This window comes from Amphibalanus amphitrite, unplaced genomic scaffold (assembly GCF_019059575.1).
Source record: "Amphibalanus amphitrite isolate SeventyFive unplaced genomic scaffold, NRLGWU_Aamphi_draft 000018F_arrow, whole genome shotgun sequence".
In the NCBI taxonomy this organism is placed as follows: Eukaryota; Metazoa; Arthropoda; class Thecostraca; order Balanomorpha; family Balanidae; genus Amphibalanus; species Amphibalanus amphitrite.
In genome coordinates, this window is record NW_024881514.1 from 265,994 (window position 1) to 283,656 (window position 17,663).

General features: G+C 50.4%; 1 protein-coding gene across 4 annotated transcripts in view; it reads right to left on the reverse strand.

The window, feature by feature from the left end:
• Positions 1–17,663, reverse strand: part of LOC122389045 (glycine receptor subunit alphaZ1-like) — a 49,811-nt gene that overhangs the window by 21,547 nt on the left and 10,601 nt on the right. For 2 of the 4 annotated variants that reach the window (XM_043380722.1, XM_043380728.1), the window contains exon 2: positions 176–450. In XM_043380722.1, the coding sequence (XP_043236657.1) occupies positions 176–450 (275 nt within the window). Of the gene's footprint in view, positions 1–175; positions 562–17,663 lie in introns of those variants that run through there. The other 2 variants (XM_043380713.1, XM_043380707.1) reach the window with 1 other exon arrangement.

Genomic DNA, 17,663 nt, shown 5'->3' on the forward strand with positions numbered 1-17,663 from the left:
GTCCGTGTCCGTGTGTCCGTGTCCATGTGTCCGTGTCCGTGTGTCCGTGTCCGTGTGTCCGTGTCCGTGTGTCCGTGTCCGTGTGTCCGTGTCCGTGTGCCCGTGTCCGTGTGTCCGTGTCCGTGTGTCCGTGTCCGTGTGTCCGTGTCCTTGTGTCCGTGTCCGCGGCACTGACCGGGTACCGGTGACCGCGGCTTCTCGAGCATGTCGTAGTCGGGCGGCAGCACGGAGCGTGCCGTGGTGTTTGAGGTGAGCCAGCTGGTGGAGCGCGCCGGCCGGCCGGCCCGCTCCTCCTGCTGCTCCTCCTCCTCCTGCCGGTCCTCCCAGTCCTCGGCGAGCAGTGTCCAGTCGGTGCCGGGGCCGGGCCGGCGGCGGGAGGACCACGGCCGGCCCGGCGCCCGCTGCTGCTGCCGCTGCTGCTGCTGCTGCTGCCGCACCGAGTCGAACAGACTGTGGCAGAGAAAGGGGGGGGGGGGGGAAGTCAGACTTTGTGTCATACAGTTAACATCTCCGACAAACACACAGCACATGAGTTATGAGACGGTAGACTTTGAGGTCGACCGATAGACGATCATACGATAGACATTCGCTCCGAAGAACTTTGTGACATTAGTAAATGTCATGTTGTCACATCACCTTATTGATGCCACCACGACTGGCAGCCTATCGTCACGTCATGTTCAAGTGCCAGACCGCCACGCCGGCCGACGTCCCGATACCCCGAGGACCGATGTGGCCAGTCGGCTGACTATAACCGAATGACCTGAACTTGAAAAGTAGTGTGGTCGACCTGCCTTATTGACTATCTATTTTGTACCATCCGTCTCGGACGGAATGCTTCGGTCCCGGCCAGGGGCGCGGGAACTACGTTCAGACTGGGGGGCACACCATAATAGAGATCAACCTAGGGTACCCCTAAATCTAGTTTTCTCACCGGTTTTAGGCCACTTATTTTTCATCCCTTGGCTTTTTCAACAAAAAAAGAAAACATTTGCAAAAAAAGTGTGGTATTCCGTCTCAAAGCTGTGGGGGCATCGCCCCCACGGCCCCAGAGCTGGGGGGGGGCAAGCTGCCCCCACTGCCCCCCCCCCCCCGGCTCCCGCGCCTATGGTCCCGACCTGCCATGTTATACTTCCTGCTATGGTGCAATTTTCACAACACTGTCAAGAGACGGTCATATATCAGGGTAGCGAGCAACGAACGACGGATAGTTGTGTCTCCGTCGCCAATATCGCCCATAATGGGATGCGGCAATATAAGAATGAGAATCGAATTCCAATACTCAGCGGACAAGCCCGCGTCTCGCTTTTCTGTGGCCAGCACCTAATGCTTCAATTATGCAATGAAAACGAGAAATATTTGTCACAAGACTAAGTGAACGAAAAGGAAAGAATTACTTCCCCATCATTTAGGTCCAGCATAATGGCAATATTACGTAATAATGACAGGACTTGATGGCACGCAGAACACCTACGACCTGCATACTATCTATCAGAGAATGACCATGTGGGAAGTGAAGAAATTAGGCGTGTGCAAAGTTGTGGAAATTTATATTAATACTTCACTGCTAATGTGGTACGCTTCGTACGGAAATGGACAGGCTGATATTAGACGTCAGTCACCCCGATGCGGACATTTCTTAGTAAATTAGATAAAGTAATAGCATTGCTGATGCGTTCATCGTTATTTTACCCAGTAACCAACGATTTGTTTTTGATATGACATCCGAAAAACGTACCAAGCAGTTCTGGATCTGCAAGGTGAAACACTTCATTACGTGAAAGTAAGCGACGAATGGACGGAGGATGGATCGTTGCCATGAATGTGCGGGCGTAAAGACTTCTTTTTCGCCGGTGAATGGTGCGTCAAGCCGTATTTGACGTCATCAAACATAGCAGACGCAGCTCCATACAGGTGGCGACTGAATCGATGGAGGACGGCATGCCAATGGCGCTGAGGAAGACGACAGCAGTCTTTTGACCACACTACAGCCGACCGAAGGGCCGGGGGCGACAGTGAACAGGAAGAGACAATGCTAAAGTGTGAAACATAGTTAACACAGTTTGGCATCCGTTTTTAGTGAAATTTCTATTTAATGTTTTGTCTTATATAAACTGGTGGCAGACTCAAGCTTTTTACAAATCCCGCCCTTGTACAACACCCTTGCGCAACAAGCATAGACCACTGCAAAATACAAGAATATACATGCACAATGTACATTGTTGAATGTACATAGGAGGCAATGCGCAATGTTGTCAAAATCTACCTTCTACATCATTTCTACAAATCTACATCATACATGCATTCAAAGCAAAATATGGATTTACGTTGCGTATCTACTCCCCAGTTCACTGGGCGGTCTTTGCTCTTACATGAGCGGCCCCACCAGTCGGCAGACCCGTCACCTGACCGGATGCATCACCCGTACTTCCCCAGACTCTCCCAGCACCCCCACGGCACGGACCGGCCGTGCAGAGCGCGGCCAGGCCGGGCAGATGACCGCGCGCGCTGGCCGCGCCGGTCGGCCGTGCTCATATTGAGTTGCCTCTGGCGGCAGTGGTCCGACCAGAACCAGTACAGCGGATAAGTCCGGGAAGCCGCCGGCATCTTCCCTTCCCTCCCCCACCCCCCCTCTCCCCGGCCTACGGACGAGTTATGCGGCGAAGGGTAAGTACTACATGGGAGTCCAGGTACTGAGAGTGGTACTCGCTGTTACGAAGCGGTGCGGAATTATTTATATTGAGCTGTAGGTCAGTACGATGTGGTATGTATGTATGCATGAATGTATATGTATGTCGCAGGCATCAGGTGAAATCCGGTATTTCTTGAAATGCCCAGGCTTTACGTGGAAAGCCTAGGCTTTTCATGAAATGCCGGATTTCATCCCATGTTTGGGTTGCATTATTTGGCGCTTGCTCAGCACCAAACCTAAACAACAACACCTAACCCGACCTTACCTAATGTAACCTAACCTTATCTAACCAATTTACTTTTCACATAACACGTAAGGGGCTAGGTCTAATGGTTTGATATGCTATGTAGGTGCAAGCAGGTTCAAGGTTAGGCATTTCATGAAATGCCGGATTTCAGCCGATGCCTACGACATATATATTACCATCATGGACAATCCACACGGAGCGTGGCGTGGTACGGTATGGTATGGTACAGTACGGTACGGCACAGTACGGTATGGTACGGTACCTACGGTATACGGTGCGGTGCAATGTGGAAAGCCCGTGCTGGCATGGTGAAATAAACGCTGATCACCAATATCCTGCCCCAATCCGTGGCGCCAAAGTGTAGGCCGTATCTATCAGAATGTGGTAGGTTGTGATAATGTGAGGGGTCAACGTTCGCTCATCGTTAGACGATAACGGAAGCGCACTCAGAGGGTTGCTGCAACTCCAGACCGCTCGGCCGATCCGGGCGAGTAGTGTTGGAGAGAAAAATGTGCACGCCGTCACAGAAGGCCTATATTCGGCGACTGAAATAGATGAGGGCTCGCCACTGAAAGACCGCGTGTCGTTTCCCAAAGGACTGGCGCCGACAGCAAATGCGAGTGCTGAGGACGTATCGATTTCCTATTTGGGTGGCGCTGTGATTGATAGAGTACATCTGTCTCAAGACGAGACGCCGAGTGTCATCCATATATGGAAAGGGTGGGCGGAGAGAATTAATGTGCAATATGCCGCATTTTACACGAAGTAGGATGATAAGCAGAACGGGATAAAAATAGGCAGGACTTTTCACTTCAGTCAGGTGGTTTTCTATTCGCCCTACAAATTTGTGCCCGATCCGTCAGACTGATCCCCGATTGTGCGCGGCTTTCCGCACGGCTCGGCCCGATTTCTTCGGTAATCTGGTGGCTCTGTTTACCATCAGGAGCGCCTGGCGCCCCAATACTGACCAGCTGCGCCCGACCGGGCTGCCGTCAGCTGGGCCGGGGCAGAGGGGGCGCCGGTCACCGCTCCGGGGGGGGGGGGGAGGGGGGCAGTCAGACGTCCCCTTGACACCGCCGCTCAATGTCCACACCCCGTGAAATGGTATAATTTCAACAGCCTAATGTAACATATGTAATTATCACTATCACGATTACGTGACGGATTTCATGCGTGGAAGTAGTTTGAAAGGTGCTTCGAACCGAGAGTCGCGAGTCAGTTATTTTGGGTAGGTATCTCAATACCTACCTTCTTTTCATTAATAATAGACGGATCTAGACTCTGTAAACGCATTAAAATGGTGTTGGACTCACCTTCAACATCCCTTTCTGTGCATATCTTGAGCATACTTTTTAACGCCTTTCTGACGATTGCTTTATTTCAATGCCTTTGATAAATATATGTAGGTATGTACACCCACACACCCAAATGTATACCCAAAATTTGCATATAATGTGCCCTTAAATGCATTGTCTTCAAAACAAAATCACTTCACATGGAACCAATGGGTAGGTAGGTATAACATTTTGTGGCAATTGGTACATAAAGAACGCATTTAACATTCGGGTACAGTCCTTGCATCTGAATTATTCCAGAGCCGAGCAGAGCCGCAAGCCCCCATTCCACTATTTATGCCGCGAATCTCACGCCTGGGCTCCTCTGACGATAACGCGCTGCATATTGGCCGCGCCGTGGCCGATATTGAAGGCCATTGTGTCGCGGGGCGCCGCCGGCGGGCACGTCAGCGCGGATTCACCCCAGAGGCGGTGGCTACTGGCTGGCACCGCGACGCATAACGTGCAGTAGGTAGTTATCCCATGTTGCATAGCTTGAGATCCCTATCGGCACGACGAACAGCCCCGAATAAGAACTACCGCATGGAAAGATGTGAAGAAGCGTGTAAAGAACTTCTGAGTTGACTTGCTAAGCAGTCCGCTGAAAGGATTGAAACCCTTAGATCAGGCTGTTATTCTATGTTTTGATATCATCAGTTGAAACTTGTGCATACCCATTAGCACATACCCCTAGATTTATTGTTTCTCATCACAGCTTGGATGCACTATAATAGCCAAATCATTCTGAACGATTTCCGCTAGTAAAGTGGAATTATTGTGAGATGTGTGTGATTAACGCACATCATCTGTAGGAGAAATTGCTGGTACCTAAATGGGGCGATTAATAACTTTTGTATAAGATATATCAGAGTGCTAGAAGCGGAGAATAGTTGCACCGTTATAATGGTAAATGAGCTGCTCGATTAGTGGCAGATATCGCCTCCATGTGACCATGATATATCGTGAATAATTTCGCACTGTGTGTGCGTCTATAGCAATGAACAAAAGCGCAAGATTAATTTTCATTCAATGATTGGAATGATATTATCATGTGACTTTACCGTTGAACAGCGTCACGTCACCTTTGCATCAAAGTGATAATTCATGCTCGGAAGGAAGTATAATTATAGATCCGGTTCGTCCGATGAAACAAATTTCTGGGCTTTCGACTTTTCGACTTTGATAGCTGAAAACTGTTCCCATTTGCATCTCGCTCAGACGTTATTCCGGCAGCTATGTTCCGCTAGAGGAGACCGCTCCGCGAATCTGGGCCGACCTTTCGCGTCGAGCTCGACTTCCGTCGGGGCCAAGAGACGCTGCGACGCTATAGTGAACCCGACTGGCAGCTTACTTTATCTTTAAGGCGATTGATGATTTTTCTTTCTATAAATATCCTTCGTATGGTTTGATGTACATCAAACAGTCCCATATTGCTTTTAAATTAAATCTTTCAATCGATAGGGTCTGGAAGAGTACCTATCTAGGCACATGTACGAATGAATATCTTTGGATTTTACTATAGGTGAGCGAGCGTTTGTCCTACTTTGTATTCGAAACTGGCACTCTACCATTCCCATTTGCACAAATGTGTCTCCCATAGCCGCGAGTGCGCTGGCGGCGGTGTCGTGTGCGCCGCACTGATCTGGCCGCCTACAGCCAGACATGTATGTATTCATGTTCATATCGTTAGCTGGCGCCGGCGGCGGCCCATCTCCCAGTGCGGCCGCAGCGCCGTACATGTACGGAATGCCGCGGCATTTCCGACGGCCCGCCTGTCTCGGGCTCCTCCTGGGGCGAGAGGAGTCGACTCTCCCTCTCCCACCTCTCCCCAGAGGAGTGCTGTGCGCCGGGTCCGACTGTGCCAGTACTGGGAGGAGAGAGGAGACTCCTCAGATAAACAGCACAGCGACTAGCCTAGAGGACCAGCGATAGAGGAAAACAGGACAGTCAACAGAGACCACCAGCAACGGACGTGGAAGACCAGCACCAGCGACCAGCCTGTAAGGCCAACACCACCACTCAGCAGCGCCAATGCACGGACAACGCGACACCAGAAGAAATAATCCGGAGCACCGGACCCAGACCAGCGCCCAGAGAAATAATCCGGAGGACCGGCAACATGGGTTGCTCTCGTGCCGTGTCGCCCCCGACTAATAACTGAACTGCAAGATGTCACAAGATCAAAACGGCTGCTGTAAATGTGACAAAATTACAGTGAGGCGACGTTCAGAAGTCCAGGACTGCCACTCTGACGGGACACCAGGCTCAGAAAAGTCAGTGTGGTAAGAGACCTTTGTAAGAGGCCTGTGTGGTAAGTGGGATCAGTGGCATCAGCTCCTGGTGTCCAGTGCAGTCCAGCGCCGTCCAGTGCGGCCCAGTGCCGTCCAGTGCCGCCCAGTGCGGTCCATTGCGGTCCAGTGCCGTCCAGCGCCGTACAGTGGGCAGTGCCACCCAGTGCGGTCCAGTGCCGTACAGTGGGCAGTGCCACCCAGTGCGGTCCAGTGCCGTTATACAGTGGGCAGTGCCACCCAGTGCCGCCCAGTGCGGTCCAGGGCGGTCCAGGGCGGTCCAGGGCGGTCCAGTGCCACCCAGTAGGCAATGCGGTCCAGTGCGGTCCAGGGCCGTCCAGGGCCGTCCAGTGCGGTCCAGGGCGGTCCAGGGCCGTCCAGGGCGGTCCAGGGCCGTCCAGGGCGGTCCAAGGCGGCCGGGTCGCTCGGTCCAACGGCCGCCCATCATACTCGCTCGGTCGCCGGCGGCAGCGGCACGCCGCGCTGCCAATGAGGATAGATGGAGCGGCGGCCGGCTGACTTTTCGGGTCTCACGGGTCACGGCCGCCCACACCAGCGGTATGGGGGGATGTGGTGACCGACCGGTCAGAGGGGCGGCAGAATGACCTCACCACCAGACTCACCAGGGGTTACGCCTCACAGTGACAAGGCCTGACAGTGCTACAGACAATGACACGGCCTCATATTGACAGCCGACGTCTCATAGTGGCACGACCGTTTGACAGCTGCCACCTCACAGTGGCACAGCTTCCGCTCTCTCACAGCGCTGATAAGTTTCCCGATGTCCAAAGATGGATGGATCAGCGCCGCTGGAAATCACGGGTGGGCGGCGCCTGTGACCCTCCGATAAGGTTTATGGCTGCACTATTTATGGCCTCTTGGAGGGCAGGCTTCGAAGACGGCTGCTGTTTTCTGCTCCAGAGCGTGAAACTCTGCCCGGTTCCGTTTTCTGCAGCGCAGTGTTATTCGCCACACCTGCCCGTCTCTGGCCGTTAAAATTCCCCTTGGTGATCGGTCAATTGACCATCTGGGAAAAAAGCAGGCATATATCAATTCATCGACAGTTTCTTCGTATCTCTCAAGCAGTCCCACCGGCGGTGTTTCATCTCAACAGCAGCCTGGGATGCTCCTCCAGTGCTTGGCCTCAGTGTCCTCGGCGGTACAGATGTGTCGCGTCAGCTGTGTCTCCCCTGTCTCCCCGTCAGCTCCCCTGCAGCAGTGACCTGTTGTCTCCGTAGCAGCTGTAGCCCTTCCCGTTGTCTCACCCAGCAGTTGTATCCCGTTTACTCTCATTGCAGCAGCGGCCCCGTTGTCTCCCGTTGTCTCCCCAACAGCTGTGCCCCTGCTGTTGTCTCCCCAGCAGCTAAAACACCATCCCTTTCTCTCCCAAGCAGCCGTGTCTGTTGTCTCCCCAGCGGCTGTGTCCCTTATGTTGTTTCCCCAGCAGCTAAAACCCCATCTCGTGGTCTCTCATAACGGATGCGTCTCGCTGTCTCCCACCAGCTGTGTCCTGTTGTCCCCCCAGCAGCTGTGCCTGTGTCCCGTTTCCTCTCCCCTGCAGCCGTAACCCGTCCCGTCTGCAGACTGCAGTCGGCGGCGGCTGTTATTGCCGCGGCCGGCTGCGTTTGAGTCTCGCTCGCCCGCCGAGAGTGGAGGGACGGCAATAACTCGCTGCGGCCGCACAATATGGCGGCCGGCGGCTGTCGTCAGTCCCCTCCGGGTGTCCGGGCCGCACCTCAGTCCTGATGGATGGGGGCGGCGCGGCGTGGGTCCGGTCAGGTGCAGGCAGAACAGGCGCGCCTCACCGGCGACCTGACCGAACACCGCCGCTCGATGGTGAGGACCAGGGGTCCGTGAGAGCTGTGAGTTGGCAGCTCCGGTCGGCCCGGCGACTGGTGCCGCCTTTATTTACAGACGGATGGCCCGGCTGTGGCGACAGCTGAGCTTCGCCGCAGCCGACGCCTATTCCTCTCGGTTTGTGGGCGCATTTTTATGCTCCCGCTGCCGCTCCCTGGCTTGTGGTCGCATTGTCTTGATAAAACAGAGCAAGGGTAGCACGAGCTTTTCATACCTCCATCGCTTTTCATCGCCATAAGCCTGTCTATTCAAAGACTGAAAACTAATTAGACGCATAGTGTGACGTTAGCGATGAACACGGATTTGTATTCAACGGACGCGAGTGCCAGTTTTATGATTTAGGTCCTACCTAGGAGAAATTACGAATTTTAATTGCATGCGATAATCGATTAAAATAAAAGATGCCTTTGGTTTTCAAGCTATGTGGAGCTGCCTACATACCGTGTTGAAAGTGGTTCAAACATTTATCTACCCGATGACCATATGTCAGTTGACTGAGTGGCCATGAGTGTCTTGACGAAGCTGTGATCGTCGAGCGAAAGATTCCACTAGCCATTGTGCAAAAGGGAAATTCGTATGAGACCAATCTCCCAAATAACTAATAGCAATGAACGTTTAGCCACCCTTGTGGCTAGGGAAGCGGAATGACACACGAGCCAGACTATTTGATATACATACGGCACATTAAACAGCGGCCATATGTTTTTTTTTTTTGTAAATATGTTACACATAAAGATAGTAGGTAATAGAAAACTTTGCCCGTTTTTCATGCCCGTCTGCTATCATGTGGTGATGGCAGGTTTTGATAGCAGGTGATAGCATTGGTAAGTACCTCGCACTCAGATCTCGCACCCTCCGCTCGTAGGAGAGGCCGCTTTAACTGACATCAGGAGCCCGTCTGGAGGCCTCAGTGCTCCCCCATAAAAAGAAAAAACACTATGAATAACAACAAACCTACACATACAGTCCCGTAGCTAATTGAATTGCGGTCTCTCAGCAGCGAGAGTCAGCTGTCCCATCTCCCGTTGTCTTCCCAGTGCGAATAGAATCCACCCTGTCTGGGTCTCCCTCCAGAGCAGACTGTCTGCCGCGCCGCATCACATTGGTAGTGAAGATTATATCACACTTTGATAGGCAGTTCCAAGCAGCCAGTAGCTACAAGTTACAACACACACTAATAAATCTACACTTCGTATGCTTCACAAAATCGTCGCATGCATTGAACTGCTTTTCACGTGCACCTAATTGATATTCCTGTACGTCCGTTCAATCACTTCGAATATCTTTGGTGAGCCTTCGCGCGGCGCGAGGCCTGGCGGTCTACTGCTGCCGCTGCTCGCTCCGTCAGACGTTATAAATTCAGCAGAGAGGGAAGAGGAATGTCCATATCACGCCTCTCCGAATAGCGGCTGCCTGTTGATCCGCTATTTATTGCGAGGTAGCTTTCAAAGCGCCGCCCCGGATTCAGGCTCCTCAAATGTACGAATAAAATACTGTCGTTCTTTGTCCGCAGTTCCTCGTACCGCCGTCCCCCGACACAATCATTTCAAAATGCTTGAGCTGCATTTTTGGTTGAAAAAGCAATAAACAACAAAGTGAGTTGATTAGCATGGCCACACTAGACCAGTAGAGCTCTAGAATCCAGAGTTCAAAGTTTCAGATTAACTCGATAGATGATTGGAAGTTTGGACGTCTGCTTTGGGAAAAAGCAGACATACCCTACTCATTATACGCGAGTATCACTAGTTTAACAAATCGGAAACTGACTGTATGTAACCGAAAGAACGACAGAGAGATGGAAAGAGAGTGAGAGAGAGAGAGACAGAGAGAGACAGACAGACAGACAGAGAGAGAAAGAAAGAGAGAGAGAGGGAGACGGAGAGAGAGAAACAGAGAGAAAGAGAGAGGTAGAGAGAGAGAGAGAGAGAGAAACAGAGGAGAGAGAGAGGAGAGAAAGAGGGAGGGAGAATGGGAGATAGGGGAGGAGGCAGTACCTAATGCGCGTGTGGAATTGGTGGGTCGGGAGGGAGCGGGGAGCGCTGTTTTTGCCGGCGCTGACCGCCGTGTTTGCTCTGGTAGCCCGCGCCCGCCACTGATCGCCCCATCAGTGGCTGACGATGTGTGGCGCACGGGTGACGACGCGCGACGCACCGGCGACAAACAGCCAAATGCGCCAATATCGCCGCCATCAGATCACAATCGGAGCGGCTGATTGCAGCCATCATTATACCTGCCTATGGGGGGGGGGGGGGGAGGCCGAACGGAGGGTCTACAGTGATTTTCCGCTCGGGCTCCTTGGAGACGCGATGACAGCCTGCTATTTGACAATTTATCAATCAAAGAGATTTATTCTTTTTTAGGCAAAAGTGCGAACGAGGTTAAAACAAAAAGAGTCCCAAGTTTATGCTCAGGTTCATTCGACACAAAGGTTTATAAGCACGTCGGTTACCTAAGAGTGTGAAGTACGTTTATTCTACTAGTTAGTATAAATCAAGCGAATGCTACGCACTGGGCTGCGAATCTCTACTGCTGTCGACGCTCGAAAGAAACAAAGTAATAGGCTAGAGGCGCCCACCGGAAAATTAGGTTGTGTAATTTGAAACATCTCGGGGCTAACTGGATTTACATAATGTCGTTGGTCACAGTGTGCTGCCGTCTCGGCAGAAATTCGGGACAGCGCACACGTCCAGTCAAATTCTGGCCGGTTATAATTTCAGTTATAACTTGAACCGATCGCGCTCAAAGTTGAAATAGTATTAGGGACCAGCTAGAATAGGCGACATCGACATTCAGCGTTCACAAGTTGGCTGGGGCATCACCCAAAATGCTCCCACAATGTGCTACCGCACGTCCAGCCCCTATATTTGGACTCCTCAAGCGATCGCACTCAAAGTTATGCTCCGGGAGCCGGCCGTTTAACATGTCTACTTCTTTTAACTTTCCGTAACAGCTTCCACGTGTTGGGGCCCATGCGGTTCGTCACGCCTGCCAATGGACCTGCTCCGCAGCAGAGAAACGTTAGGCCGTGGGGCGTTTACAGTTGATCTTTAAGCAAGAACTTGCCATGCTGCTGTTTGACCAGTAGAGGTATGCCAACTTGCTCTAGCAGCACTGACGGTTGGGGACGTGATAATTATCCGAAAATGGCGCACAATCAGGCTAAAATTGAGGGTCATGACTCAGAGCAAGCCACCTGATTACTTTCATCCTTTGCTATTTGTTTGGGCCAATTAATTTAGATACAGTTTCTCTTTTCAGCACAAAAAGTCGGCAACGTAGATCGGCTCGCCTCACCGGCGTTATCACTCGCTGGTGCCCTCCTCCGGTTCTCGAGGCATTATTTCGCTCATTGGGCTGGGTCGCAGTCACTATCCCCTTGCACGGCCCGTCATTGGGCGGGGTGGCGACTGGCGGCCACAATGGGCCAGTCCCAGCGGGCCCGGCCGAGAGACCGTTTCCGCCGCGCTGTGTCTCGCCACCGGACCGGCCACAATAAGCGCAGCTAGCCGGCCAGTAATTGACCGGGCCGACCATTCGCTCTGTCTTCACTGCCCTCCTCGCACACACTACAGCACTCGACCGTCGAGAGGGCAGGATATGGGGATATGGGGCGATGGGGGATAAGTGGGCCCGTTAGCCTTCGCCTCACGCTAGTAGAGTGGTCCGTCGCCCGGGGAGACCTGAAACCGAGCAGACTCTCTGTCTGTTTACACTGCATCGACTAACATGCTTGCCGCGACATCCAAGGCAACATAAAATACACTGTGCCCACTGCACAAGCTGTTCCTTGAAGAAGCATAAGGCAGCCTATATCGCCGATCATTGCAGTTTCAGATGTAACAAACGATTCCACTGTCCGTGCGGCCTGTCTCGCAGCGATAACAGGAGCTGGTGAGTGGTTTTCGGACCTATCCCAGAAGTCGTCCTGTGTGCTCAGCAGCCCGCCGCGGACCGTCGGAGCCCGTCCGGGGACTGTCGGAGCTCATTTCGGATGTGTCTCAGACGACTGTGCAGGTGAGAACCGGATGGGCATTATCCTAATCGAGCTCTGTCAGCGGGCATCGGGGACCGTAAACCCGAGACTGTATAGGGACGAGATAAAATAAAGACCCGCTTCTTTGTTGGTGAATGTGATGAATTGTTACTCTCTGCAATAAGGTGCGCTTATGTCAGCGCTAAGATTAATTTATTGATGGAACTGTGTTCCTAGACACCGTGCGAAGATATATACATTTAAATTGATACATAGTCGTAAAACATTTGAGTTCAAAACTAAATTTAGCGTAATAGTTACGCTCTAAATACCCGCGCCTTACTGTGCACGGTGAACGTCTCGACGTCTCCTGGCGCTATGTGTTGCCTCTCCACCATTGTTCAGCTGCGGCCCAATCGCCTCCGTCCCACCCTGGCAGACACCCGCTGCCATTTGGTCGCCCATTCTGCGCTAACGGCTGACTGCTGAGCGCCGGCCGCCCCTCCGGCCGCGCCGTCCATACAGCCGCCGTTTATCGCCTCAGCGCAGACAGACCAGTCCGCGCTGCCCGCAGAATCACCCAGACCACGCAACTTTACGAGTGGATGGCTCAACAGAAAACATTCGCCGGTCAGCTCCGAGTCAGAAAACCGAGCTCAGCTCCGGCCGGGCGGGTCAAACGGCCGTGACGTCATACAGGCCGCGGCCCGGGCACCTCGCCGGCCCCACCATACTGAGGTGGGCTGGGATGGCCCGACAGTACCGGAGCTGGGCTAAAAAAGTCACTTTGTGCCGGAGCTTACGTAGGTTTGAATGATTCGACGGTACGGGACCTGGGCTTGAATAGTCCGTCGGTATCGGAGGGTTGAAATGGTCCCTCGGTACCGAATGTGTGGTGGAATGGTCTGTCAGTACGGAGGTTGGGAGTGGGATGGTCCGTCAGTATCCCAGCTGAGTTGGAATGGTCGGACAGCACTGGAGATGGGCTGGAATGGGCCCGTGGGCACGGAAGCTGGGTTGAAGTGGGCGGTCGGTACCGGAGCTGGGCACCTTGACCACCTCCTTGGCTTTTGAATGGCTTCGTGATACCGAGGGTTTGTTAGAGAGGAAGGGCACTTGTTTGATAGAAGTATGCATAGTCAATCAATTGCCGCAAGCTGTCTTCCAGAATAATATCAAAACCGTCAATTTGGTGTTGACTGAACCATAACTGAACTCTAACGAGGCTTGAAATGATCTCACGCATGTCAAAGTGTTTTTATTTTAGGCAAAATAAATATCTAAAACAGTAAAACAAGCTTTCGGCATTACGCCATCACATGGGCGTAGGAACGGCTGGAACATTGTGGGTGCATGGGTGCAGAAATCCAGCCATGGCCGGTGAAGCGGGGGGGGGGGGGGGTAGGGAGCGACACCCGAGCGAAGGGTCGTTACGAGCTTTGAGGGTGTACCATGTCGAAAAGGTACCGACCGATAAGTGCATTTGGAAGCATTGACCCTCGCATGTGTAGGGGGGTCGGATGAACACCCCCCCATGGTTTTACGCAAATAACTCGCGCAAAAAGCGGCTGATCGCGACGAAACTTTTAGTACCCTCGAGTTGATCAGTTTTACGCCTACTCTGAAAATTTCATGACCCTGACCCTAAAGACCTTTGACCTGTGACCTGATTCTCGAGACCATGTTCGGCCGGAATCGCGATTTGGCGTATGTCAGCTCACATTATCCACGTGTTTCCAGTCTTTTGTGATTGTAGACGTCCAAACATGCGAAATGATGTTCTTCCCATGCATCACGGTGGGATTGAAGGTCACCTGAAGGTCAGGTCAGGTCATTGACCTTTGATGACCTCGGTTCACACTTCACTTTTTCGAGTTTTGCATGTTTCTAGGGTAGTTTATCGGGCTGATTTCGAATTTAGCATCCATTTGAACGTTTACGAAGTAGTTTTAGTGCCTTCGTAACATGCTACGACGCCGTCAGTGGTAGTTGACACCTACTATGGATAGCCGGTAGGCCTAATGGTTGACCTGACCTGACCTGACCCGATCTGGCCTAAATGCATGAAGAAAACATCTGTGATCAAAACTAACACTCAGATATTCGTGATCAGCACCCCGAAAAACCCGATAACAGCTTCACTTTACGCAGTTATAGCAGGTCCCGATTTTCCCGACTTTTGGAATATTTACCTGACCTGGAAGGTCAACCAATGACCTAGGACCTTAAAATTGGGTATCATCGGCTTCTTCTCGTCACGGGAAACACCCTCGTTTTTTTCGCGAAGCTCTAGCTCGATCAGGGGCCGAACGGCAGGGGGGGGTCCGACCGACCCCCCCCCCCCTCCCCCTACACATTAGAAGCTGGAACACGCCGCACACATGCGAGGGTTAATATTGTCAATATTGACTACCGCAAAAAGTAAAAGCGGTCAACTTAGCCATTTTCGAAGATATCGGGCTAACATTTTTGACAGTGGGTCATCGGACTGAGCCGGTCCCGTAGCTCAGTTGGTTAGAGCGCTGGACTCCGCGTGGTGAGAGCACGCGTTCCCGGTTATGACATTCCGGGTTCGAAGCGCGACGAGCGCTCGACATTTATGGGCCTCTTGACAGGTATGGTGTTGGTGGCAGACCGTAGCCAGGCGAAGTCAGCGAGGGGACCGGCCGTGCGCGGCTTTGTGCGCACGTTAAACTTTGGACTCTAAATTCTGCCATAGAATCGGAATTGCGCGATCGGAGGGTAGAGGGCAGGGTCATCGCAACAAGCTTCGCTTAGCGGTGGCTCTGTCCTTGTGAATCCTTCCCATCAAAAGGTTCGGACTAAATTTATAATAAAAAAATCGGTTCGATATGTGTTCAATCGCATGCTCCATTTCCCTTTTTCAGCACAAATGTAAGTTTTTAAGACCATCACAGTAGCAAATGATTCGAAAGATGGATAGTAGGCAACATCTATATAGGCATTAGGCAACATATCCTGAATTTGCCGTGCTGCATGGGAAGTAGTGTTGATGAGAAAAGGGGTTTTTGGTTCAGATTATTGTGGGTGCAGAATACATTGTCTGCACCCACTGGAGAAATATTGTGGGTGCAGCTGCACCCTTGCACCCATGGTTCCTACGCTTATGTGGCGTCAAGTTTGAATAAATTAACATGTTTTTGATTTTCAAAAGCTAGAGCACAATCATATTGTTCCAGGCATCCTCATAGCAGCTCACTTTTTTAAACGTATTGCAATACGTTGCAAATAGTGTGGTACATTGCACATGGCAAGTAAATAATGTACAACAATGTATCATTACGTCCACTACAACATGACATGCACACAACACATGTTGTAGTGGACGTAATGATACATTGTTGTACATTATTTACTTGCCATGTGCAATGTACCACACTATTTGCAACGTATTGCAATACGTTTAAAAAAGTGAGCTGCTATGAGGATGCCTGGAACAATATGATTGTGCTCTAGCTTTTGAAAATCAAAAACATTGTAGGTACGTGTAATCAGAGGATAGCAGATAAAAAGTGATGATCCGTACCATTTCCTTAAAGGGACAGTATCATCGAAAAAAAAATCCATGTATGGAGCTGATTTTTTTTTTACTAGCATTTCTTATTTTTCTGAATCAGAAAAACATAGTTTGAGGACCGAACTCGGTGAAAAATATTGCAACCATATTTCATTTTCATGATTCATTTTCATGAGCGAACCACCACTATACAAGCATGTCCGCCAGTTTGGAAGCATGCAAAATTACTACAGAACTGGCGCAGATAATACATTATTGACGCTACGCTTACGCGGTCGTTCTTCTGATTGAGTTGTCCTTAGGGAGAGGTAGCCTTAGGTATTGCCTATAAAAATATAACGTGACAATTGGAGGGAGTGACAATTGGACGTGACAATTGACAATGGGAGAAAATATCACGTGACAATCACGTGATAAACGTCATACATTGGAGGGAGATTGTGATTCAAGCTGGAGGAATTCCTTTGTTGAGCCGCTAGAATCCGAAGGAAACAGCGGAAATTGCCTACGACTATTTAATGAATTTAACGGTGATGAATAAGTGCGAAAAACGTTTTGGCTTTATAAAATTTGATGAAATGACCAGGGTAAAAGTTTTATTACTGGCGGTCAATTCAAAACGGCGCAAACATTTAAACAGTGAAGATAGTGAAGCACGATTCAAAGTGTGGTACACCTTTCGTACTTTGAGCGGCGATAGCGGGATAACGGTGTGGAGCTTCGAGGATCGGTCTTCAGTTCCCGGACCAGAAAGGTGGGGCCTATGCAATGTCAAATTTCATCAAAATGGTGATACTGTCCCTTTAATAATGAAAAATTAATTTGAAAATTTAATTCGTGCGGAGCGCGATGTCCTTTACAACATCAAAACGCATTGAAAACGCTGATCAATCGCTGTGAAACCTACATATTCGGAAAGAGCATTCTTTTCTGACCAATATCCACCCAAAATATTATCGAAAAGTCAATAAACTTTTGTGAAAATAAATCAATCATACGACCGTGTTTTGTTAACGTTACACGTATTTTTCGACAAAATCCGATCGATGGCTTATGGCCGGCAGGTCATACAACTTTTGACAATAGCTATCAAAGCATGGGCTGCAATGCACCGCCGGCAAGGGGAATTCCAAACACTGAAAATAAGCGCCTACACTGAAAAAAACTTACACCTAGAGAGTTATTTTTGGAGTTTTTCCACTCCAGTTTGGCGAATAATCACGCACCAATGGCATACAATGATTATGTTTTGTAGCGTATTCTTACTCTCTGCATTGCATTAAGGGCGTTTTTGAAAGTTATTCTTAAGTTAAACCTGGTACTATAATCATCTCTTTTGTGTTTTAGCAAGTGCTAATTTTATCTTCTAATTTTATCACGTGTCCTTTTTATTCTTTCGGGTTATAAATTTATATCAGTCTCAAAGAGGCATGGGGTAATTTTAGCTTATTTCACAGTGATAAACAAGGTCATTGGAATATATTTGTGCTGAACTCCCATTAGATGGTAATAAAATTGACAGCTAGAGTACTTTTATCAAAACTGCATAAAAATAAACCGCTGTGGAGTAATTAGGGTAATTTTTATACTCCATTACGGCTGATAAATTGACGCGACAGAATAAAACTATTCTCATGTAGGTGTAAAAATTACTTCCTTCGTGATAAAACTATCATGTCCGGACAATAATTCTATAACCATGGAGTAATATGATGTGGTATGCATTACTAACAT